At 37.2% G+C, this 25,277-nt stretch overlaps 1 protein-coding gene and 1 pseudogene across 3 annotated transcripts in view; both read left to right on the top strand.

Moving 5' to 3' along the window:
• Window positions 1-25,277, top strand: part of BMP2K (BMP2 inducible kinase) — a 205,909-nt gene that overhangs the window by 85,564 nt on the left and 95,068 nt on the right. For all 3 annotated transcript variants that reach the window (XM_077143055.1, XM_077143053.1, XM_077143056.1), the window contains exons 2-3: window positions 2,443-2,561; window positions 5,933-6,038. In XM_077143055.1, the coding sequence (XP_076999170.1) occupies window positions 2,443-2,561; window positions 5,933-6,038 (225 nt within the window). The remainder of the gene's footprint in view (window positions 1-2,442; window positions 2,562-5,932; window positions 6,039-25,277) is intronic.
• LOC143668536 (dual specificity protein phosphatase 1 pseudogene) lies at window positions 6,784-21,539 on the top strand (annotated as a pseudogene).

Genomic DNA, 25,277 nt, shown 5'->3' with positions numbered 1-25,277 from the left:
ATGAAATTGGGTTGGTCATGAAAGACTTCAATAAGGAAAAAATTTGTTGAATTTGGTAGATATGGATTGGTGGCAAGCAGATACTACTCCTTTCTTGGACTATTATAATGTCCTAACTTGTTATCATTCACTAAATGCATTCTCTAAATAAATAATATTAGCTAGGTAAATAATTCTGAAAGGAGAATATTTGGGGGAAGTAGAAAGAAATAATTGCATTTCATTCTCAAAGCAGGCACTATTAATAACCACATTTTACCATGTTAGGCTTATGATTATCATATCTTAAAGTTAATGAGCACTTTTTCTCTTTTTAGAAAGCTTAACATTTGGCCAGATATCTGTCTAATTTAGAATTAGTGGGATTGGCAAGCTTACTTTTCAGAACAGGGAATGTATGAAAAAAATTTAAATTTCACAGGAATAAAATTATTGGGGGTGGGGCTAGAAGGGGTATCTAGGATTCATGATTCCTCCAGGAACTTTTACTGTAGTTCAGTGGTTAAATAACATGGTTGCGCATTAGAACCATCTGGAGATGCACTTTTCCACCTTTAATAAACAATTTAAAAGATACAGAACAGTAGGATAGTACAATAAGCAAGTTGATTTCTAGCAGTATATATCTAGGGCACTGCATGTGGGGTCAGAACCCTGGAAATCATATTCAAAATAAATGCAGACATGTACCCACACATCCACATCCACACCCCACCCACCAACCAATTCTCACACATAGTTATGTTTGGGAAGCGTTGTTCTAGGGGAATCTCCTAGGTCTTGATAAATGTCTAAAAAACAAATAGTATTTAGGCAGTTTATCTTAATCTATATTTGTACCCTTTTCTAGATATATTCTAATTTTCAACATTTTCCTTAAATTTTTAACAAAATAAACTTACCTGTTAATTTTTGCATATGAAATTAATGCTAAATAAACTGCTTTTAAAGTTAAGCCCTATATTTATATAGTTTTTACCTAAAGCATCTTTCCCAAACATTATTATCTTACTCTTAACTATCTTATAAGATAGGTAGATTTGTTTTTCCCCCATTTTATAGCTGGAAACCCAAGTCTGTAAGATGGGGCTTGTACAATTTCTTTCAAATACTTTTATATATCAGTTTTCTAATAACTGCAGTTAGAGGATGTGGAGAATCTGTAATGAATCTCTACTACTTCAGGAATATCCTAGGACCTCTTTTTCATTATTGTTTGTTCTTAGTGGTTTGTTTTTCCTTTGAAAAATAGGCTTGCACTGAATAACAGTGTAGGTTCTTTATCACTGTTCAAGTTGCTACTTTATAAGAGCTATCGAATTGATAAAAACAACATACCAGTTTTTGTTTGGAACTGTAGGTGAGATATAGAATATCCTATGTTAAGATGAGTTTTAAAAACTTGAGGTGAAAATCTTTATTTAGATGTGATAGAGGCAATTGTTTTTTTAGAATATCTCCTTATGCGTTTCAGATAAAATTTTTTCACAGGTGCAAATAGAATATCTCAATAACCGTGGCTTAAATAATGACTTTTATTATTTCACATAAGTATTCTGGAGGGATGTAGTTGCAAAGTTGACTACTTCAGCAGCCCATATATTTCAGTAGTTCTGACTTATTTTTTCCATTTGTTTTTCAGTCATGACCATAGGATGGCTATCATAGGTCTAAGCATTATTTCTTCATACAACAAAGTCTAAAAAAATGGTAGGGGGCAGTGCAATGCTGGCTCAGAAGGCAGAATTCTTGCCTGCCATCCTGGAGACCCGAGTTTGATTCCTGGAGCCTGCCCATGCCAAAAAAACAAAACAAAACAAACAAACCACAAAGTAGGGAGAACATGGTCTTCTTCACATGTTTCTCTTTCTTTTTTTTTTCCTGAGTGGAAAACCTTTCCCCACGACCCCCAAAGGACTGTCCCTTATGTCCCATTAGCTAGAACTAGTTACATACTCAATCCTAAATTACTTTCTGACAAGGGGATTCCCATTATTGGTTTAAAACAATAGTGGTATGTACTCTGCAACAGGAGGAGGGATCCACCTAACTGATCCAGTTAGTGCCTCATGTGAAATAACATGTTTTTTTCATCACAGAAGAAGGGGAGGCTGATAGGTAGGTAATTACTAGTATATGCCAGCTACAGTAACATAGAGATACATTGTGATATTTTCCACATACTACGTAAGAGATTTCCTATGCAAAAAGTTAAATCTTAATATTTTAAGCATAAGAGTTTTCATCTGAGAAGCATGTTATTCTCAAAGTGCTCCTTCATGAACAGCATAGGAATCTAATGTTTTGTCTTTTAATCTAATATGCTAGTTACTCACCGTACTTATTTTTGTCATGGATGCAGTCATTGTTTATTTCCCCCTGAGATGCTCCTCAATGATTTTGGTGGTAATTTCTGACAAATTAATCAACTTGTTCTCTCAGGTGGATTCTCCACAGTTTTCCTTGTGCGGACTCATGGTGGCATAAGGTGTGCTTTGAAGCGGATGTTTGTCAATAACATGTCAGACCTCAACACTTGTAAAAGGGAAATTACAATTATGGTAAGCAAAAGAATAATTCCATTTCAGAAATTTTGGTTTTGCACCATAAAATTGACCATCTTTTAGGTAAACTGCTTATTGCTTATGCACGTCTAGAAAACCTTTTTACAAGTATTAAATTATCTGGTGTGTATTGTACGTTTTTTATGATCATATTTAGGGCTAAATACAGGCCCTTCCTTTCCTTTCTCCTCCTTCCGCTGCTGTAGTTCTGTGGGCATGATCCTCTCCTTTCTCTTCTCTTTTCTTTTTTGAATCTATTTTAATTATGGAATATTTTGAACATACAAAATTTATTGAATTATGTAATGAACATCCATTTACCTACCACCCAGCTTAAGAAATAAAACCTTACAGGTAAAGTTAAAGCCTCCTGTGTATTCCTCTCCCAGCTGTATCCTTGTACCTTACCCCAAAAAATATAATGTCCTGAGTTTGGTGTTTACCATTCCCATGAATATTTTATACATTCAACAATATGCTTGTATTCATAAACAATTAGTTTGCTTTTCAATTTAAAAATCATACCGTAAATCTGATTTTTTTTTTATATAGTCTGCAATTTATGGCAAGGTATCCATCAGCAAAGGAAAATTCTTTTTGAATATTAGGAAAATTTAAAAATCTTTTAATAAAACTGCTAAAGAAAATACCAGTGACTCTCAATAACTAGATTAATCAGTTAAAAATTTACAAAATTAAGTTTTCTTCCTTTTCTGGAGTTGCTCTGCATGGCTGCTATTTTTTTTTTTTTAATCTGGAGATAATATTATCAAGTGCTAATATTTTAATCCAACTTTGATCTAAAAAGCTGTTTTCTTGCGATTGAGGGCCACCCAGTTCTCTGATTAGATATAATTTGGTAGATTGAATAGAGTTGGAAAGAAACTTGTAGCCATATTTTGTTTTATTTGAGGAAGAGTGATTTGAATGTCAATTTTGACTATAAGTCAGAAATTAAATATAAAATATGGAAGTTATATATTAAAGAAAGCTATATGCTTCAGTTTTCAGTTTCAGAAATTTTTATTTTTGAGTGTAGGTGTTTGTAAAAATTTTGTAGAAGAGTAGAATATTATAAAAAATTAGCAATAATTATTAATTTTCATGGTATGAGTAGTCATGAAGTTAAATTTTAATTTTTCTGATTGACACCTGGCAATGTTTAAGATAACTTTTCCAACTACTTCTGGTAAAAATGTATCCTTTTAAATTGAAATTTACTTTAGGCTTATTTTGCCCTTTTGTATCAAGAGATTACATTTCTAGTACCCATTCTCTCTCCTCCCCTCACCTTGCCAACTCCCTTCCCCAATTCTAATTTGGTGTCTCAGAAAATTGGATTAAACAATTATTTCATTGTCATGAATTTAAAAAATAAGATTGAAAGGCATAATCTGTACACCAAATCTAGGGAATAAGCTAAATAGAGTATTATGTATCAATAAAATATAATATTATATAGTCTTTTAAAAAATGGAAAGAAGGTACACTATTTTAAGTGAAAAAATTGCCTGCCAAATCTGTCTGATACAGTAGGATCACATTTTTTTTGGAAGAGACATGAGGATGATATACTTGTAAAAAGATTGATAAATGAATTTAGAAATATAGAAATGTTAAAAATGCATTTTTACATGTTTCTGTAATATTCATTTATCATTTTTATACTAAGAAAAAAATATCCAAGAAAAAACTTGGAATCAAAGAAAGCATGTTCCACCTATTTTTTAATACCAGGTTTTAAAATTGTAATTTTAATCTAATGGCAGCCAATGGTAATAGTTTAATTGAATAAGAACAAGAATGGTCTATTAAAGGTATAACTTTTAATATATATATGGTCCCAGTACATGTCTGGCTGTGTTTATAACTTTGTACTAATGTATATATGCATGAGTTCACCTCTTATACCTTGTTTTGGTTTGTGAAGGTTTGTTGTAAAAATATTAAATGAATTGATAAAAGAAACAATTTATATTATGCCAAGTGCATAGTGGATACTTAATGCTGGTATTAATTAAAGCCCCCATTTGAATCTCATATCAGCCCTACCTATTCAGCTCTTAAGGGAGGATTTCTTACTTTGTATTAACATGACCAATACACATGTTGCTTGAAGTTTGACTCATTTGTATAATCTGACTTCTCAGAATTCTGTTTTTGTCATCTCTGCTCTTTAGCTCTACTAGAGTGATTAGGCTTTAAGGTTTACTTTTTAAAAGTAAGACTATTAGCCAAAGGGTGAAAGGATTTACCCTAAATAATGGCTAAGCTTAGAACAAATTCTTGAACTGTTCTAAGCTTAGAACAGATTCCTGATCCTGAACTATGGTGCTATGATGCTTCCTTTCAACAGTATTTGTGTTTATAATTTGTGAGGCATATAACATATAGTAATCAGCAGGAGTGGCAACACTCAAATCCTGTGCTTTCAAACTAGATATTGTAGGGAGATCAGTTCTTTAGATCACTATTTTAGATAGGTAGTGGTTTTCCAACTTTTTTGAGGACCCACCCCCCATTTTAGATTTATTTATTTATAAACTATTCACATGTTCAGAAGGCATTAGTAAACATCTCAAATTACATTACACAGTTAAAACTAGGTTTAAGATGAATGATAGTGGATGGAAATTAATTTCAAATAGTGTTCTTGATAATTGTTTTTAATTTCCAGATAAAACTGATTAGATCATAATTATTTTGACCTCAGTCAGATAACTATCTTGTACTATGAGCAAAATGTCAGGTATTTCTTTTTCTTATATTTTCTTTAGTATTATTTAGTATTATCTTTAATCTTTATCCTTAATTTAATATTATATTATTTAGTATTATCTTTAATCTGTGGTTTCTATACAGAAAACCTTTTTAGTGTGTTTGTTTTTAACATTATTTACTTAAAAGTACCTACATTCACAAATCTAACTTGAAACATGCAAATTGCAATATGTATAAGATAAATAAATACAAGTATAACTGTGAGTTCATTAACATTAGAGCTTAGTTTCTTTATTTTCTTAAGAAAAATAAATATGAATAACAGTTCAAATATTTTATTCTTAATCCCCAAAAGTCTATCTTGTACACTGTTATTTGGAGACTGTCACTTATGGGTGGCCCATTTCTTTTATTCCTGGGTAAATTTCACAATGAATATTCATTGAATATTTGCCTGTTAAAATAGACAGTTACATCCAAATAAATTTCCATTGAAGTCTTTGGTTGGAATATGTCAGATTTCATACTCATGTCTGATTTCTGCTTTTCACAGTTCTTCAAATACATTAATTTAGGTTTCAAGCCATTGCTAACTATGTGGCTTTTTTTTTCCAGTTTTCTTAATTTTATTTCTTTATGTTTTACAGAAAGAGTTATCTGGTCACAAAAATATCGTGGGTTATTTGGACTGTGCTGTTAATTCAATTAGTGATAATGTATGGGAAGTGCTTATCTTAATGGAATACTGTCGAGGTAAGTATCTCTCTGAATTTAGTTTCATTTAAAAAAAAATTCCCTTTAAAATAGGTTACTAGGTATTTCTCCCAGAGAAGCTGTCACCTGATTCTATACAATTATTACTGCAATTGTAGCTTTAGTAATCTGCCTAATAAGGTTGTTAAAAATATATTTAAAACCTGGTCCATAATTGATGGTGTGATGGAATAAGCATTTGATCTTAAATAGAGAATTAGAAAAATACTTTTGGGTTTAAATTGGAAGTTTAAGCAGATAGCAATTCACTTGATGCTCCCTTATAGTTCTTTTATAATCCAAACAAGAAGAGCATTATGTGTCAATATTAAGGTTGTAAGAATTTTACTAGCAGTCTTAAATAGTTTTAGAGGGTCATTTTGGTCTATAATTTTTATAAGCCTGTATGTATCATATGGTATTTTGGAGTTCCACTGTAAACAGAAGATAGAAAAATTTTATTTGGGCCTAATCAGTTGTGTATTAAAGAAATATTTACTTGTATTGTGTGCCATAATAATAAGGATGATGATAAAATTCTTGGTATTGTTCTCCTTTGTGTGTGAAGAGGGCAATTAATCCATTTTTTATAAACTTGCTTTCTCTGTCAGGCTGAATCTGGAAATTTGGGTTTTAGGGGTCCCTGGTTTATATTTAGGTCATCTTAAAACTCTTGTGATTATTAATTACCATACCAAGAATTCTGTAGTTTCCTGAAGATTGGAGTAGGGTGGTGGTGTAGAAAATGTGGTCAAATGTACTTGCATGTAAGAAAGAAAGGATAGGAAAATGAAGTAAATTCATATTATATGTATCTATGATGATTACTTGTAACTTATTTCTATATATAACATGAAGAGATGTTTCTTGATTGCTTTATTTATATCTCATCTTTTATACTGTATTGTGACCTCTTTTGAAGAAGGTAATCATTTTCTTTATCACACTTTCCTGAATTTTTAGCATTTATGATGTCACTTCTTAGCTGGATTGGGGTCAACCAGTAGCCCTTAGCTATTTATAATTTTTTAGAGATAATTAAATCTGATTAGTTGTCATCTAGAAGACATTTAATAGAGGAACTAAATGAGCTTCAATTATTAGGAACTTTTTAAAAAAATTTAATTAAGTTTTTTATTTTTAAAAAATATGTTTATTGAGATGCGTCTTCATGCATCATACGGACCATCCAAAGTATACAATTAGTGCCTCACAGTATCATCACATAGTTGTGCATTCGTCACCATGATCATTTTTAGAACATTTGTACCACTCCAGAAAAAGAAATAAAAAGGAAAAGAAAAAAAGCTCATACATTCCATACCCCTAACCCCTCCCTCTCATTGATCACTAGTATTGCAAACGCCTCAATTGTTTTTAACCCCTTATCCCCCCATATTATTTATTTATTTTTGTCTGTATTTTTTTTTTTTTTTTTTACTTAGCTGTCCATACCCTGGATAAAGGGAGTATCAGCCACAAGGTTTTGACAACCAGACGGTCACGTTGTAAAAACTATATAGTTAGACAATCATCTTCATGAATCAAGGCTATTGAAACACAGCTCAACAGTTTCAGTACTTCCCTCCAGCCATTCCAATATACCATTAAATAAAAAGGAATATCTATATAATGCATAAGAATAACTTCCAGGATAACCTCTTGACTCTGTTTAAACTCTCTCAGTCACTGAAACTTTATTTTGCCTCATTTCTCTCTAACCCCCTTTTGGTCAAGAGGCTTTCTCAGTCCCATACGGCTGGATTTCATCGTTGCCAGGGAGATTTACACCCTTGGGAGTCATGTCCCAAGTTGGGGGGTGGGGAGGCAGTGAGTTCACCTGCTGAGTTGTCTTCTAGAGAGAGGTCACATCTGAGCAACAAAAGATGTTCTCTGGGGGGTGACTCTTAGGTATAATTATACATATGCTTAGCTTCTCCTTTGTAGGAATAAGTTTCATAAGGGCAGGCCCAAGATCAAGGGCTTGCCTATTAAATTGGTAGTCCCCAGTGCTTTGTAAGAATATCAAGAATTCCCCAGGTGAGGAAATTTAATATTCCCATATATTTCCCCAATCCCTTAAGGGACTCACAAATACTTTTTTATTCTCTTCCCAAATTATTCTGGGATGTATCAAGGCATCACACTAAACTGTATAAACCAACAGATCTCACTTCTATTCAAGAATCCATGTAATTATGGGGTTTGAATAAAGTGACCATACAAGTTAAATTAGATAATACACTACCCAAAATATAAATTTTGCACCAAATAAACATCTTTTCCTTTGGTTTTACACAGAAGTTGGAGTTTTAAAATATAGATCAGGGCGAGGCAGAATTCTTGCCTACCATGCTGGAGACATGGGTTTGATTCCTGATGCCTGCCCATGAAAAAAAAAAAGGAAAAAAAAATATAGGCCATATCATCCTTTACCCTGTATTCTGATTACCTTAGTCTTATCCAGATAAGCTTCATTCATATCTGTAGTCAAAGTCTGATCACTTTTCAACTTTAACAGTTACTGTATAGGGTAACGCTGATTTTCATAGCTTCAGAGCACTAACTCTGAATCTCTGGTATCACACAAATACCTGAAGTTCCAAGAAACAATGAAGAGCTCAGCATCTCAGAATTGAAATAACAGTTCAACTCTGAAATAGACGTGCGCCCCCCCCCTTTCCCCCGCCGAACCTCTGAGGGCAAAGAGCCTGGAAGCCAACCTTGGAGAGACCTGATCCCTGTGGGCACTGGGACCAGCCTTAGTCATAGATGTGGGCTCCCTAGACGCTGGAGGCCTGCAGATGCTGTTGCCGCAGCATGCAGGCACTGCTCCTTCTTTGCTTTTGACTCAGGCAACATCACGGGCTCAGTCAACCCTGTGCTTCAGCCCCACCATGCGTCATGGGGCCAAGGGCCCCAGAGGCCTGGAGCACATCGTCCTCAATACTAAGCTGGGCAGCTATCTGTTGGCCGGCACCTACCACATGGTGGCACTGCTGGACCGGTGCTGCACCGCCTTGGAAAGCGCCACACATGATGGCACCCTGTCTCTGGCCTGGTGCCACAGGCATGCTCTGCCATGAGGCATATCAACCCAAGTCTTCCTTGTCAAAGAAGGATACAAAGCTTTTCCAGCTTCTTGTCTGGAGCTCTGCAGCAAACAGTTGACCCCCTTGGAGCTCAGCCTCCCCTTGAGTACTAGCCTCCCCAACAGTTGTAATCTGAATTCACTTCCCGCTGCACCCTGCTCTATGACCAGGGTGGCCCAGTAAGGATCCTGCCATTTTTGTACCTGAGCAGTGCCTGCCACGTTTCCCGTAAGGACATGTTGGATGTCTTGGCATCACCACCTTGATCAGTGTCGCGGCCAATTGCCCCAACCATTTTGAGGGGCACTACCAATATGAAAGCATCCCTGTAGAGGATAACCAGACGGCAGATATCAGCTCCTGGTTCAGTGAGGCGATTGACCTCATAGATTCCATCAAGAATGCTGGAAGAAGGGTATTTTCTCACTGCCAGCAGGCATTTCCTGCTCAGCCACTATCTGCCTTGCTTACCTCATGAGGACTAACTGAGTCAAGCTGGACGAGGCATTTGAGTTTATGAAGCAAAGGAAAAGCACCATCTCCCCCCAGCTTCAGCTTAGTGGACCAGCTGTTGGAGTTCAAGTCCCAAGTCCTGGCCCTGCACTGCTCTGTAGAGGCCGGGAGCCCTGCCCTTACTGTGTTGGACCAAGTACCTCCACCACCACCGTCTTCAACTTCCCAGTCTCTATAGCTGTTCACTCCAGGAACAGTGTGCTGAGCTACCTTCAGAGCCATCATCACGACCTCTCCCAGCTGCTAAAAGGCCATGGGAGGTGTCTTCACAACCCACCAGGATTCCAGGCTCTGTCTTCAGAGGAGAAATGCAATAATAACTCCAGGGAGGGGGTAATCATGAGGGTCTGTCCTTATTTATTTATGTTCACCTGAGTTCCACTGGGTTCCTAAATCACCATCACAGTGATAACTTAGCATCAAGGCATTTGCTGAATTCACATTTGGGACTAGTGTATAATGGGCACATCATGGCAAAAGGGAAAGGGAACTCAGTATGTGAGCTTGTTACTTTTTTGCTTGCCCCTTTTTTTGTTGAAACTTTGTGCTTGACATGCCAATATTAACATTCCCCACAATACGTACGCATATGAAAAGATACCTTATTTATTTTTGTATAGGTGGTCTGCCTTCACAAACATTATTGTCTACTTCTAGACAATTTTTTCGTGTTTGAATACTATAATATCACAAACATTATTGTCTACTTCTAGACAATTTTTTCGTGTTTGAGTACTATAATATCCTGTAAATAAAGCCTAAGGAGGTTTGTTTTCAGCACTGATGGAAAATACCACTGTTGTTTTTTTAAGTTGTCAACAGTTGCATGTTTAATGACTATTTATGATCTGAAATAATGTATTTCTTCTTGTAAGAAGATCTTTTGTTACATAAGGATGACTTTTTGATACAGAAAAATAAATTATAGTATTTCTGAAAGAAAAAAATTAAATGATAATAAGTGTACTCACAGATATGAAACTTATTAGACTACTATAAGAGTTTAGAAAAATGTAGACCTTTTAATTTTAGTGATGAAATCCAGCAGCGTGTAAAAGCTTTTGTTTAGGATATGATCCCTCTTTGGAAAACATAAAGATTTCAGAGCTAATGCATCTCATTTTTTTAAAACTTTTTTTTATTTTATAGTTTAACATATATGCAAAGCAAAGAAATAAAAAAGCAATAGTTTTCTAAGCACTCTTCAACAAGTGGTTACAGGACAGATTCTAGAGTTTGTCATGGGCAATCATACGATCCTCTTGTACTTTTCCTTCTAGCTGCTCCAGAATATAGGAGGCTAGAGGGCTTAAATACTTTTTTATCATCACAATCAACTTTTTTTGTGAAAAATAATGTATATATACAAAAAAGCTATACATTTCAAAGCACAGCACAACAATTAGTTGTAGGACGTATTTCAGACTTTGACATGGGTTGCAATTTCACAATTTTAGGCTTTTACTTCTAGCTGCTCTAAAATACTGGAGACTAAAAGAGATATCAATTTAATGATTCAGCATTCATTTTCATTTGTTAAGTCCTATCTTCTATGTATAATTCCACCATCACCTTTGATCTTTCCATACCTCTCTTTAGGGGTGTTTGGGCTATGGCCATTCTAACTTTTTGATATTGGAAGGGTCTGTCACTAATATGGAGTAGGGAGATGGAATTATTTGATGTTCTGGAGAGGCTGGGCTAGGTTTCAGGACTTCTCTGGACCAGGGGCCCATCTGGAGGTTGTAGGTTTCTAGTGCCTGGAACCCTTGTGGACTCTTATATATTGCCCTAGGTGTTTGTTAGGATTGACTGGAATGGTCCTGGTTGGGCATTAGCAGGTTATGATAGGTAGCAAAGTCTACCTGAGGCTTGCATAACCGCAACCTCTAGAGTAGCCTCTTGACTCTATTTGAACTCTCTCTGCCACTGATACTTTATTAATTACACTTCTTTTCCCCCTTTTAGTCAGGATGGAGTTGTTGATCCCATGGTGCCCAGTCTGGATTCATCCCTGGGAGTCATCTCCCACATCACCGGGGAGACTTTCACCCCTGGATGTCATGTCCCATGTAGCGGGGAGGGCAATGATTTCACTTGCAGAGTTGGGGTCAAAGAGACTGGGGCCACATCTGAGCAACAACAGAAGTCCTCCAGAAGTAACTCTTAGGCATGTCTACAGGTAGTCTAAACTTCTCCACTCCCTACATAAGCTTCACAAGAGTAAGCCTCATGATCGATGGCATGGCCTATTGATTTGGATATCCCTAAAGTTTGACACAGTATTAGGGGATTCCCTGATGGTAAGGTTTAATAGCTCCATATTCTTTCTCCCCTCCCTCAGGGAACTTTGCCAATACTTTTTGGTTATCTGCTTAATATACTCTAGGATGTTTCCAGGCATTACAATAATATATACAAGATTAAAGGACCTCTTTCTTATTCTGTGCTTCCTTTGTTTCCAGTTGTTCAAATGAGCTATACAGATAGGTTGAATTGGATTATGCACTAAAGAAGATTTCAGTTCCATATCAAATAAAACTCTTCCATTTGTCTCAAAGAGTATGTGTGGTTCTAAAATATAGATACTGTCATGAGCAGGGAATGTCTTTCCACATATTTAGTTTCCTAAGGAACCGCCAAACATTCTTCCATAGTGGCTGCACCATTATACATTCCCACCAGCAGTGCGTAAGTGTCTGTTTCTCCACATCCTCTCCAACATTTATAGTTTCCTGTTTGTTTAATAGCAGCCATTCTTATAAGTGTGAGGTGGTATCTCATTGTAGTCTTGATCTGCATTTCCCTTATAGCCAGTGAAAATGAGCATCTGTTCATGTGCTTTTGAGCCATCTGTATTTGCTCTTTAGAAAAATGCCTATTCATATCTTTAGGCCATTTTATAATTGGGTTGGTTGTTGTTTTGTGGTTGCGTTGTATGATTTCTTTGTATGTACTGGAAATTAAACATTTGTCTGATATGTGATTTCCAAACGTTTTTTCCCAATTGAGTTGGTTCCCCTTCACCTTTTTGACAAAGTCTTTTGAGATGCAGATGCATTTGATTTTGAGGAGTTCCCATTTATCTATTTTTTCTTTGTTGCTTTTGCTTTGGGTGTAAAGTTTAAGAAGCTACCTCCAGTACTTGGTCTTGAAGATGTTTCCCTACATTGTCTTCTAGAAGCTTTATGGTGCTAGTTCTTATATTTAGGTGTTTGATCCACTTTGAGTTGATTTTTGCATAGGGTGTAAGATAGGGGTCCTCTTTCATTCTCTTGGCTATTGCTATCCAGTTTTTCTATGCCAAATATTGAAAAGACTATTTTGTCCCAGTTCAGAGGATTTGGGGGCTTTGTCAAAAATCAGTTGACCGTATATTTGGTAGTCTATTTCTGCACTCTCAGTTCGATTCCATTGGCTAATGCTTCTGCTTTGTGCCAGTCCCAAGTGTGTTTTGACCACTGTGGCTTTATAATAGGTTTTAAAGTCAGAGAGTGTCAATCCTCCCACTTCATTTTTCTTTTTTAGGATGCTTTTTGCTATTTGGGGTCTCTTTCCCTTCCAGATGAATTTGGTAGTTAGCTTTTCCAAATCTTCAAAGTAGGTTGTTGGAATTTTGATTGGTACTGTGTTGAATCTGTAGATGAATTTGGGGAGAATTGACATCTTAACTATATTTAGCCTTCCTATTCATGAGCAGGGAATGTCTTTCCACTTATTTAGATCTCCTTTGATTTATTTTAGCAATGTTATGTAGTTTTCTGTGTACAAGTGCTTTATGACCCTAATAAAGTTCTTTCCTAAGTATTTGATTCTTTTGGTTGCTATTTTGAATGGAATTTTTTTCCTCCACTGACTTCTCAGCTAGGTCATTGTTTGTGTGTAGAAATGTTAGTGATTTTTCAGTATTAATTTTTTTATGTCACCATCTGGCTGAATTTGTTTATTAGCTCAGGTAACTCTGCTGTAGATTTCTCAGGATCTTCCAAGTATAGTATCATATCATCTGCAAATAACAAGAGTTTTACTTCTTCCTTTCCAATTTGGATGCCTTTTATTTCTTTGTCCTGCCTGATTGCTCTAGCTATGACTTCTAGCACAATGTTGAATAATAGTGGTGACAGTGGTCATCCTTGTCTTGTACCTGATCTTACGGGGAAAGCTTTGGATTCAATTTGCTAATATTTTATTGAGAATTTTTGCATCTATGTTCATTAGGGAGACTGGCTTGTAGTTTGCCTTTCTTATAGCATCTTTTCCCGGTTTGGGTATTAAAATTATATTAGCTTCATAAAATGAATTAGATAGAGTTGCTTTTCCCTCAATTTTTTGGAAAAGTTTGAATAGGATTGATGTTAGTTCTTTCTGGAATGTTTGATAAAATTCCCCTCTGATGCCATTTGGTCCTGGGCTTTTCCTAGTAGGAAGATTTTTGATGACTGATTGAATCTCTTTACTTGTGATTGGTTTGTTGAAATCTATTTCTTCTTGAGTCAGTGTAGCTTATTTGTGTGTCTCCAAGAATTTGTCCATTTCATCTAAGTTGTCTAGTTTGTTGGCATACAGTTGTTCATACTATCCTCTTATGATTTCTTTTATTTCTTCAGGGTCTGTGGTAACGTACCGCTTCTCATTTCTGATTTTCTTTATCCTCTCTCTTTTTCTTTGTCAGTCTTGGTAGTGGCCCATCAATTTTATTGATTTTCTCAAAGAACCCACTTTTGGTTTTATTGATTCGTTCTATTGTTCTTTTGTTCTCTAATTCATTTAGCTCTTTTTAAATCTTTGTTATTTCTCTTCTTGTATTTGCTTTTGTTGAGTTTACTGTTCTTTCTCAAGTTCCTCCAGGTTTGCTGTCAAGTCCTGGATTTTTGCTCTTTCTTGTTTTTTAATATAGGCATATAGGGCAATAAATTTCCCCCTCAGCACAGCCTTTGCTGCATCCCATAAATTCTGATAAATTGTATTCTCATTTTCATCCATCTCCAGATAGCTACTGACTTCCCTAGCAATTTCTTCCTTGACCCACTGGTTGTTTAAGAGTGTGTTATTTAGTCTCCATATATTTGTGAATGTTCTCAGTCTTTGGTGGTTATTGAGATCCAGCGTCATCCTATTGTGATTGGAGAAAGCGCTTTGAATAATTTCAATAATTTAAAATTTTTCAAGACCTCTTTTGTGTCCCAGGATATGTTCTATTCTGGAGTTGTTCCATGAGCACTAGAGAAAATGTATAACCTTGTGTTTTGGGGTACAATGACTTATCTATGTCTGTTAGATATAATTCATTTATCAAGTTATTTAACTTCTTTATTACCTTGTTGATTTTCTTTCTGATTGTTCTATCTATAGAGAGGAGTGGTGTATTGAAGTCTCCTGCTATTATTATTGAAACATTTATTGCTTCTTTCAATTTTGCTAATGCCCACCTCATTTACTTTGGAGTGTCTTGATTCTGAGCATAAACATTTATGATTGTTATATCTTCCTGGTGAATTGACCCTTTAATTAGTATATAGTGCCCTTCTTTGTCTCTTATGGTGTCTTTACATTTAAAGTCTATTTTGCCTGATACTAGTATAGCTACTCCTGCTTTTTTTTGGTTATAACTTGTATGGAGCATCTTTTTCCATCCATTCACTTTCAGTCTATTTGTATCCTTGTGTCTAAGATAAGTCTCTTGTAGGCAGCATATATCTGGATTTTATTTCTTAATTCATTCTGCCAATCTGTATCTTTTAATTGGTAAATTTAGTACATTAGCATTCAAAGTTATTACTGAAAAGGTGATTCTTGATTCTACCATTTTATCTTTTTTATTTTATTTGTCTGATCTATATATTCTTTCCCTCTTTCTCTTTGTATTATTTAAATTGCCCTTAGTGGTACTCTTCAATTCTGTGCTCTCCCCCAGACCTCCCTGTCTTGCCTTTTTTTTCAGTTGTCTGAACTCCTTTTAGTATTTCTTTTAGGGCTTGTCTCTTGACAAATTCTTTCACGACTTCTTTGTCTGTGAAAACTTTAATCTCTCCCTCAGTTTTAAAGAAGAATTTGGCTGGGTACAGAATTCTTGGCAGGAACTCTTTCTGTTTCAAGATCTTGAATATATCCTACCACTACCTTCTCGCCTGCAGGGTGCTAGTTGAGTAGTCTGAACTCAGTCTTATTTGATTTCCCTTTTATGTAGTAGATTGTTTTTCTCTTGCTGCCTTCTTGATTTTCTGCTTCTCTTCAACATTTGACAGATTGATTAGTATGTGCCTTGGGGAAGGTCTATTTGGATTTATTCTGTTTGGAGTTCTTTGGGCTTCTTTGACTTGTATATTTATGTCCTTTATGAAGGTTGAGAAGTTTTCCCCCATTATATCCTCAACTATTCTTCCTAGCCCTTTACTCCTCTCTTCTCTTTCTGGGACACCAGTGGTTCTTATATTTGTACACTTTGTTTTGTCTGTCATTTCCCTGAATTCCTATTCAATTTTTTCCATCTTTTTTGCCATTTGCTGTTTTGAGCTTTCAAAGTCAATGATCCTGTCCTCTATACCACTTATTCCTTCTTCTTTTCTTCAAATCTGGTATTGTGTGCCTGTAGTATGTTTTTTATTTGGTCAACAAAGTCTTTAATCTCTGTGGTTTCTGCTGTTTTTCTGTTTATTCTTTCAAATTCCTCTTTGTGCTCTTCTCCTGTCTGCTTGATCTCCTTTATGCCATTTGTGATCCCATTTATTTTTTTAAGTAGAGTTGTATGAACATCTTTGATTCATAGGTGTTCGTGTCTCCTCTGGTGTTTTAATTTTGTCATTAGGCAGGGCTGTATCTGTCTGCATTGTGATATGCTTAGTGATCTTATGCTATCTTTGTGGTATTTAAATATCTTGATTGATTTATTTTGGGAGTTGATTTCTTTTAGTAGTCCAAGGCCTTGTGTTTGCAGGATGTTTGTACAGCAGGGAGCAGGGCATGGGGTGGAGAACTCAGTAAAGTGATTTGTTTCAGGACAGATACGGGTGCAGGTTGGGGATGTTACGCTGATGCTTCTGAACATGGGCTCCCAGCAGCCAGAGAGGAGGTAGCTGTACTGGTGCACTGGTCAGGAGGGCTTATTCCTGGTATGCTCTGGTCTAAGGCACTGGACCCCTTGTATGCATACGTAGAGCTGTGGTAGCAGGTCAGCATTATGGCTTCATGGATTGGGGGCAGATATGACCTGGCTGCGCAGGGAGGTAGTTTCTCAGTGCTGGTAAGTGAGGCTGAGGGATATGCACATGTGCAGTTCTAGGACTGCTGTATAGTGCAGTTCCCAGAGCTGAATAATGTGATTGGGGGGCCCATGTTCAAACGTGGATCTGGGATTGCCATAAATGGATGTGCTGAGCTCAGGAAGGGCTGGGTGAGGCTCTACAACACTATTGGAGGAGGTGGGGGTAGCCTCGGTGTAGAGGTTAGTGCCAGCAACTTTTATGCGCTGGCAACAGCCTGCAGGGAACAGGGAGGGGGAGGTAGTGCTTGGAGATGTGCAGGAGAGGTGGCTTGGGTTGCACCTGGGGTGAGGGTGTTGGGCAGGTATGTGCACTGGCGGCTGGTGGGTTGGGGTGCCTGGGCGGCCGGGAAGGTAGCGGGTGATGGATTCAAGTGTGTGGGGTGTGGGTTGAGTTGCCGGGCATGGGGCTGTGCTGGTGAGGGTAGTGCGTCCAAGGAATGTGGCCTGGCTTACTTCCTAGTCCTGCGTTCCTGTCTGTGCACTCCCGCAGGTTCCATGCCTCTGTACCAGTCTCCGGCTTTCTGCCTCTCAGTTCCTCTGCCTCTGCAACCAGGGCTGCTATATGTGGTGCAGAAGGCTCTCCCAGGTTAGCACACTCCCGAATTGCTGCCTCCTGTCCTTTCTGTGACTTTTCCGTGGAGCAGGGCTAATCTTGAGTTACTCTAGTTAGCCATCTTCACGAAGTCCTTACGTGCATCAGTTTTAAAAGACATATTGTTATTGATAAATCATCACACGCCTACATTCCATACATGATGTACAATCAGTGGCTCACAGTATCATCACATAGTTGTGTATTCATCACCATGATTTTTTTTTTAGACATTTATATCACTCCAGGAAAAGAAATAAAAAAAAAAAAACCTCATACATACCCTACCCCTTACCCCTCTCTCTCATTGACCACTAAAATTTCCGTCTACCCAATTTATTTTAACCTTTGTCCCCCCTATTATTTATTTATTTTTTTATCTATATTTTTTTACTCATCTGTCCATACCCTGAATAAAAAGAGCAACAGTCACAAGGTTTTCACAATCCCAGTCAGCTTGTAAGAGTTTTATCTTTATACAATTGTCTTCAAGAATCAAGGCACTGGAACATAGTCAACAGATTCAGGTCCTTCTCTCTAGCCACACCAATGCACCATAAACTAAAAAGGGATATCTATATAGTGTGAAAACATAACCTTCAGGGTAACCTCTCAACTCTAAAATCTCTGAGCCACTGAAAACTTTATTTTATCTTATTTATCTGTTCCCTCTTTTGGTCAAGAAGACTTTCTTAGTCTCTTGATACATGTTTCTGATTTAAAAAACCTACTAGTATTGCAATGTTTACATCATAATCTGATTTTTAAACTTATTTTTCATTAAAATATCTTTTTTAAAATTTTGCTTAATTTCCAGAAAACTGATTTGAATAATGATTTGGTTTTTTTCTACATTAGTATTTTACTCAAATAAATATAGTTTTTAGCTTTCTCTGGAAATTTGGCTTTTGTAATTTAGGTTCCCTGGCCCAAAGATCTCTGGATGGAGGAAAAGGAATTAACATTTGTCTAAAATCTATTCTGCTAATTACAATATTAAAAGTTTTCAGGAAGTTGAACGAGCTCACAGTTATGATTTCTTTAACTGTGAATTGATATTTCAAGGATGTGAGTGAACAGGAAGCATTTTTCATCCTGTTTAAGGAAGCATTTTTCATCCTGTTTAACTTTTTATTTTATTTTATTTTATTTTTATTTTTTTATTTTTTTATTAACAGAAAGAAAGAAAAAAAGAAAAAAAATAAAAATAAAAAAAGAAATTAACACAACATTTAGAAATCATACCGTTCTACATATGCACTCAGTAATTCTTAACATCATCACATAGATGCATGATCATCGTTTCTTAGTAAATTTGCATCGGTTTAGAGGAACTAGCAACACAACAGAAAAAGATATAAAATGTTAATATAGAGAAAAGAAATAAAAGTAGTAATGATAGTAAAAAACAACAACAAAAAAACCCTATAGCTCAGATGCAGCTTCATTCAGTGTTCCAACATGATTACTTTACAACTAGGCATCATTGTGCTGTCCATTTTTGAGTTTTTGCATCTAGTCCTGTTGCACAGTCTGTATCCCTTCCGCTCCAATTACCCATTATCGTACCCTGTTTCTAACTCCTGCTGAACTCTGTCACCAATGACATATTTCAAGTTTATTCTCGAATGTCCGTTTACATCAGTGGGACCATACAGTATTTGTCCTTTAGTTTTTGGCTGGACTCACTCAGCATAATATTCTCTAGGTCCATCCATGTTATTACATGCCTCATAAGTTTATCTTGTCTTAAAGCTGCATAATATTCCATCGTACGTATATACCACAGTTTATTTAGCCATTCTTCTGTTGATGGACATTTTGGCTGTTTCCATCTCTTTGCAATTATAAATAACGCTGCTATAACCATTGGTGTGCAAATGTCCGTTTGTGTCTTTGCCCTTAAGTCCTTTGAGTAGATACCTAGCAATGGTATTGCTGGGTCGTATGGCAATTCTATATTCAGCTTTTTGAGGAACTGCCAAACTGCCTTCCACAGTGGTTGCACCATTTGACATTCCCACCAATGGTGGATAAGTGTGCCTCTTTCTCCGCATCCTCTCCAGCACTTGTCATTTTCTGTTTTGTTGATAATGGCCATTCTGGTGGGTGTGAGATGATATCTCATTGTGGTTTTGATTTGCATTTCTCTAATGGCCAGGGACATTGAGCATTTCTTCATGTGCCTCTTGGCCATCCGTATTTCCTCTTCTGGTAGGTGTCTGTTCAAGTCTTTTTCCCATGTTGTAATTGGGTTGGCTGTCTTTTTGTTGTTGAGTTGAACAATCTCTTTATATATTCTGGATACTAGACCTTTATCTGATATGTCATTTCCAAATATTATCTCCCATTGTGTAGGCTGTCTTTCTACTTTCTTGGTGAAGTTCTTTGATGCACAAAAGTGTTTAATTTTGAGGAGCTCCCATTTCTTTCTTTCTTTCTTCAGTGCTCTTGCTTTAGGTTTAAGGTCCATAAAACCACCTCCAGTTGTAAGATTCATAAGATATCTCCCTACATTTTCCTCTGTTTTATGGTCTTAGACCTAATGTTTAGATCTTTGATCCATTTTGAGTTAACTTTTGTATAAGGTGTGAGATGCGGGTCTTCTTTCATTCTTTTACATATGGATATCCAGTTCTCTAGGCACCATTTATTGAAGAGACTGTTCTGTCCCAGGTGAGTTGGCTTGACTGCCTTATCAAAGATCAAATGTCCATAGATGAGAGGGTCTATATCTGAGCACTCTGTTAGATTCCATTGGTCGATATATCTATCTTTATGCCAATACCATGCTGTTTTGACCACTGTGGCTTCATAATATGCCTTAAAGTCCGGCATCGCGAGACCTCCAGCTTCGTTTTTTTTCCTCAAGATGTTTTTAGCAATTTGGGGCACCTGCCCTTCCAGATAAATTTGCTTATTGGTTTTTCTAATTCTGAAAAATAAGTTGTTGGGATTTTGATTGGTATTGCATTGAATCTGTAAATCAGTTTAGGTAGGATTGACATCTTAATTATATTTAGTCTTCCAATCCATGAACACGGTATGCCCTTCCATCTATTTAGGTCTTCTGTGATTTCTTTTAGCAGTTTTTTGTAGTTTTCTTTATATAGGTTTTTTGTCTCTTTGGTTAAATTTATTCCTAGGTATTTTATTCTTTTAGTTGCGATTTTAAATGGGATTTGTTTCTTGATTTCCCCCTCAGCTTGTTCATTACTAGTGTATAGAAAAGCTACAGATTTTTGAATGTTGATCTTGTAGCCTGCTACTTTGCTGTACTCATTTATTAGCTCTAGTAGTTTTGTTGTGGATTTTTCCGGGTTTTCGATGTATAGTATCATATCATCTGCAAACAGTGGTAGTTTTACTTCTTCCTTTCCAATTTTGATGCCTTGTATTTCTTTTTCTTGTCTAATTGCTTTGGCTAGAACTTCTAACACAATGTTGAATAATAGTGGTGATAGTGGACATCCTTGTCTTGTTCCTGATCTTAGGGGGAAAGTTTTCAATTTTTCCCCATTGAGGGTGATATTAGCTGTGGGTTTTTCATATATTCCCTCTATCATTTTAAGGAAGTTCCCTTGTATTCCTATCTTTTGAAGTGTTTTCAACAGGAAAGGATGTTGAATCTTGTCAAATGCCTTCTCTGCATCAATTGAGATGATCATGTGATTTTTCTGCTTTGATTTGTTGATGTGGTGTATTACATCAATTGATTTTCTTATGTTGAACCATCCTTGCATACCTGGGATGAATCCTACTTGGTCATGATGTATAATTCTTTTAATGTGTTGTTGGATACGATTTGCTAGAATTTTATTGAGGATTTTTGCATCTATATTCATTAGAGAGATTGGTCTGTAGTTTTCTTTTTGTGTAATATCTTTGCCTGGTTTTGGTATGAGGGTGATGTTGGCTTCATAGAATGAATTAGGTAGCTATCCCTCCACTTCGATTATTTTGAAGAGTTTGAGGAGAGTTGGTACTAATTCTTTCTGGAATGTTTGATAGAATTCACATGTGAAGCCGTCTGGTCCTGGACGTTTCTTAGGGAGCTTTTGAATGACTAATTCAATCTCTTTACTTGTGATTGGTTTGTTGAGGTCATCTATTTCTTCCTGAGTCAAAGTTGGTTGTTCATGTCTTTCCAGGAACCCATCCATTTCATCTAAATTGTTGTATTTATTAGCGTAAAGTTGTTCATAGTATCCTGTTATTACCTCCTTTATTTCTGTGAGGTCAGTAGTTATGTCTCCTGTTCCATTTCTGATCTTATTTATTTGCATCCTCTCTCTTCTTCTTTTTGTCATCTTGCTAAGGGCCCATCAATCTTATTGATTTTCTCATAGAACCAACTTCTGGTCTTATTGATTTTCTCTATTGTTTTCATGTTTTCAATTTCATTTATTTCTGCTCTAATCTTTGTTATTTCTTTCCTTTTGCTTGCTTTGGGATTAGTTTGCTGTTCTTTCTCCAGTTCTTCCAAGTGGACAGTTAATTCCTGCATTTTTGCCTTTTCTTCTTTTCTGATAAAGGCATTTAGGGCAATAAATTTCCCTCTTAGCACTGCCTTTGCTGCGTCCCATAAGTTTTGATATGTTGTGTTTTCATTTTCATTCGCCTCTAGGTATTTACTAATTTCTCTTGCAATTTCTTCTTTGGCCCACTTGTTGTTTAAGAGTGTGTTGTTGAGCCTCCATGTATTTGTGAATTTTCTGGCACTCCGCCTATTATTGATTTCCAACTTCATTCCTTTATGATCCGAGAAAGTGTTGTGTATGATTTCAATCTTTTTAAATTTGTTAAGACTTGCTTTGTGACCCAGCATATGGTCTATCTTTGAGAATGATCCATGAGCACTTGAAAAAAAGGTGTATCCTGCTGTTGTGGGATGTAATGTCCTATAAATGTCTGTTAAGTCTAACTCATTTATAGTAATATTCAGATTCTCTATTTCTTTATTGATCCTCTGTGTAGATGTTCTGTCCATTGATGAGAGTGGTGAATTGAAGTCTCCAACTATTATGGTATATGTGTCTATTTCCCTTTTCAGTGTTTGCAGTGTATTCCTCACATATTTTGGGGCATTCTGGTTTGGTGCATAAATATTTATGATTGTTATGTCTTCTTGTTTAATTGTTCCTTTTAGTAGTATATAGTGTCCTTCTTTGTCTCTTTTAACTGTTTTACATTTGAAGTCTAATTTGTTGGCTATTAGTATAGCCACTCCTGCTCTTTGCTGGTTGTTATTTGCATGAAATATCTTTTCCCAACCTCTCACTTTCAACCTGTATTTATCTTTGGGTCTAAGATGTGTTTCCTGTAGACAGCATATAGAAGGATCCTGTTTTTTAATCCATCCTACCAGTCTATATCTTTTGATTGGGGAATTCAGTCCATTAACATTTAGTGTTATTACTGTTTGGATAATATTTTCCTCTACCATTTTGCCTTTTGTATTATATGTATCATATCTAACTTTCCTTCTTTCTACACTCTTCTCCATATCTCTCTCTTCTGTCTTTTTGTATCTGACTCTAGTGCTCCCTTTAGTATTTCTTGCAGAGCTGGTCTCTTGGTCACAAATTCTCTCAGTGACTTTTTGTCTGAGAATGTTTTAATTTCTCCCTCATTTTTGAAGGACAAGTTTGCTGGATATAGGAGTCTTGGTTGGCAGTTTTTCTCTTTTAGTAACTTAAATATATCATCCCACTGTCTTCTAGCTTCCATGGTTTCTGCTAAGAAATCTACACATAGTCTTATTGGGTTTCCCTTGTATGTGACAGACTGTTTTTCTGTTGCTGCTTTCAAGATCCTCTCTTTCTCTTTGACCTCTGACATTCTAACTAGTAAGTGTCTTGGAGAACGCCTATTTGGGTCCATTCTCTTTGGGGTGCGCTGCACTTCTTGGATCTGCAAATTTAGGTCTTTCATAAGAGTTTGGAAATTTTCAGTGATAATTTCTTCCATTAGTTTTTCTCCTCCTTTTCCCTTCTCTTCTCCTTCTGGGACACCCACAACACGTATATTTGTGCGCTTCATATTGTCATTCAGTTCCCTGATCCCCTGCTCAAGTTTTTCCATTCTTTTCCCTATAGTTTCTGTTGCTTTTTGGAATTCAGATGTTCCATCCTCCAAATCACTAATTCTATCTTCTTTCTCTTTAAATCTATCATTTTAGGTATCCATTGTTTTTTCCATCTTTTCTGCTTTATCCTTCACTTCCATAAGCTCTGTGATTTGTTTTTTCAGTTTTTCTATTTCTTCTTTATGTTCAGCCCGTGTCTTCTTCATGTCCTCCCTCAATTTATCGATTTCGTTTTTGAAGAGGTTTTCCATTTCTGTTCGTATATTCAGCATTAGTTGTTTCAGCTCCTGTATCTCATTTGAACTATTGGTTTGTTCCTTTGACTGCGCCGTATTTTCAATTTTCTGAGCGTGATCCGTTATCTTCTGCTGGCGTCTGGGCATTTAGTCAGATTTCCCCGGGTGTTCGACCCCACAGGTTGTAAGATTTTTCTGTGAAATCTCTGGGTTCTGTTTTTCTTATCCTGCCCAGTAGGTGGCGCTCGTGGCACACGTTTGTCTACGGGATCCACCAGTAAAAGTTGCTGTGGGTCCTTTAACTCTGGAAAACTCTCGCTGTAGGGGAGGTTTGGCAGCCGAAGCGTCTTGGAAGAGTGCCAGCCGGCCCGGGGGTCCGAACGCGGGGAGGGTCGCCGGCCGCCGCAGCACGTGAGAGTGCCCAACCAAATTTCCTAGTCGGCCCGGGGCGCCAAGCGTGGCGGAAGGGCACCAGCTATCGCAGCCCGTGAGAGTGCACTGTTCCCAGGCGGACAGGGGAGTCACGTGTTTGAAAGGGACCCCCTGGTCACCGTTTTCCGCAGTCTGGGGATTTCTGACCCAACTCTTTCAGGTGGTCCGGGGGGCCTCGCGTGGTGGGGACGCCAGCCGCCGCGGCCTGAGGGGACCGCCTCCCCAATTCTGCCAGCTGGCCTGGGAAGGAGGAAGGCAGGGACTCCGGCCGCTTGCCCTCCCGCCCAGGAAAGCCCGCATCCCTCGGTGTTCTCACCGGAGCTGGTTCTCCCAAACAGTCAGCCGTTCCAGGATGGGGCACGCTGTCCCTTTGATCTCCGTCGTGGCTCCGGGAGCTGCTCTGTATTGTCTCCACTCCCCCAGTAGCTGTTCTGGAGGAGGAAAGGTGAGGGTGGCAAGGCTGTCGAGGCTGGTGGTGGAGGAACCGGTGAAGGCGGGGGAAGAGGGCACCGTGGTGGTTGGAGAGCTGCCGGAGCAGGAGGTGGAAGAGGGGAGAAGGAGGGCGGGCGGGTTGGCTGCTGCGGGGCGTGGGCGCCGCGCGGTGGGCCGGCGGAGAAAGAGAGGGGTCGGCTGCTCCTGTTTAACTTTTAATTAAAATCAGCCTTCTCCAGTTTAGGAATAGACGAAGTCAGGGAGTCTGGCAAACAAAGGAATGGAGAAAGGTGATGCCAGGCAGGTGCCTCAATGTTTTATGAGACATCCTAAATGAATTACAATTGAATGGACCTGGGTTTTCTGAAAGTTGGCGATTCATTATATAAATTTTAATGTTCTTCCTGCTTTAAAATCTAAGAGAAAAACAAACATTTAAGAAAGGCAAGAGCTTCCTGTTTAGACAGTAAAAATAGAAGGAGCAGGTGTGCATGTGCCTTACAGATTGCAGAGTACTGAACATTCGTATATCTAACCTTGTTAAAGGAAAGTTTCAAGTTATTATAAGCTTGCCTTTTTAAATTCACAAATGT

The sequence above is a fragment of the Tamandua tetradactyla genome, chromosome 24, assembly GCF_023851605.1.
Source record: "Tamandua tetradactyla isolate mTamTet1 chromosome 24, mTamTet1.pri, whole genome shotgun sequence".
NCBI lineage: Eukaryota > Metazoa > Chordata > Mammalia > Pilosa > Myrmecophagidae > Tamandua > Tamandua tetradactyla.
Note: the sequence above shows the minus strand (reverse complement) of the source record. Positions and strands in the feature narration are given on the sequence as shown.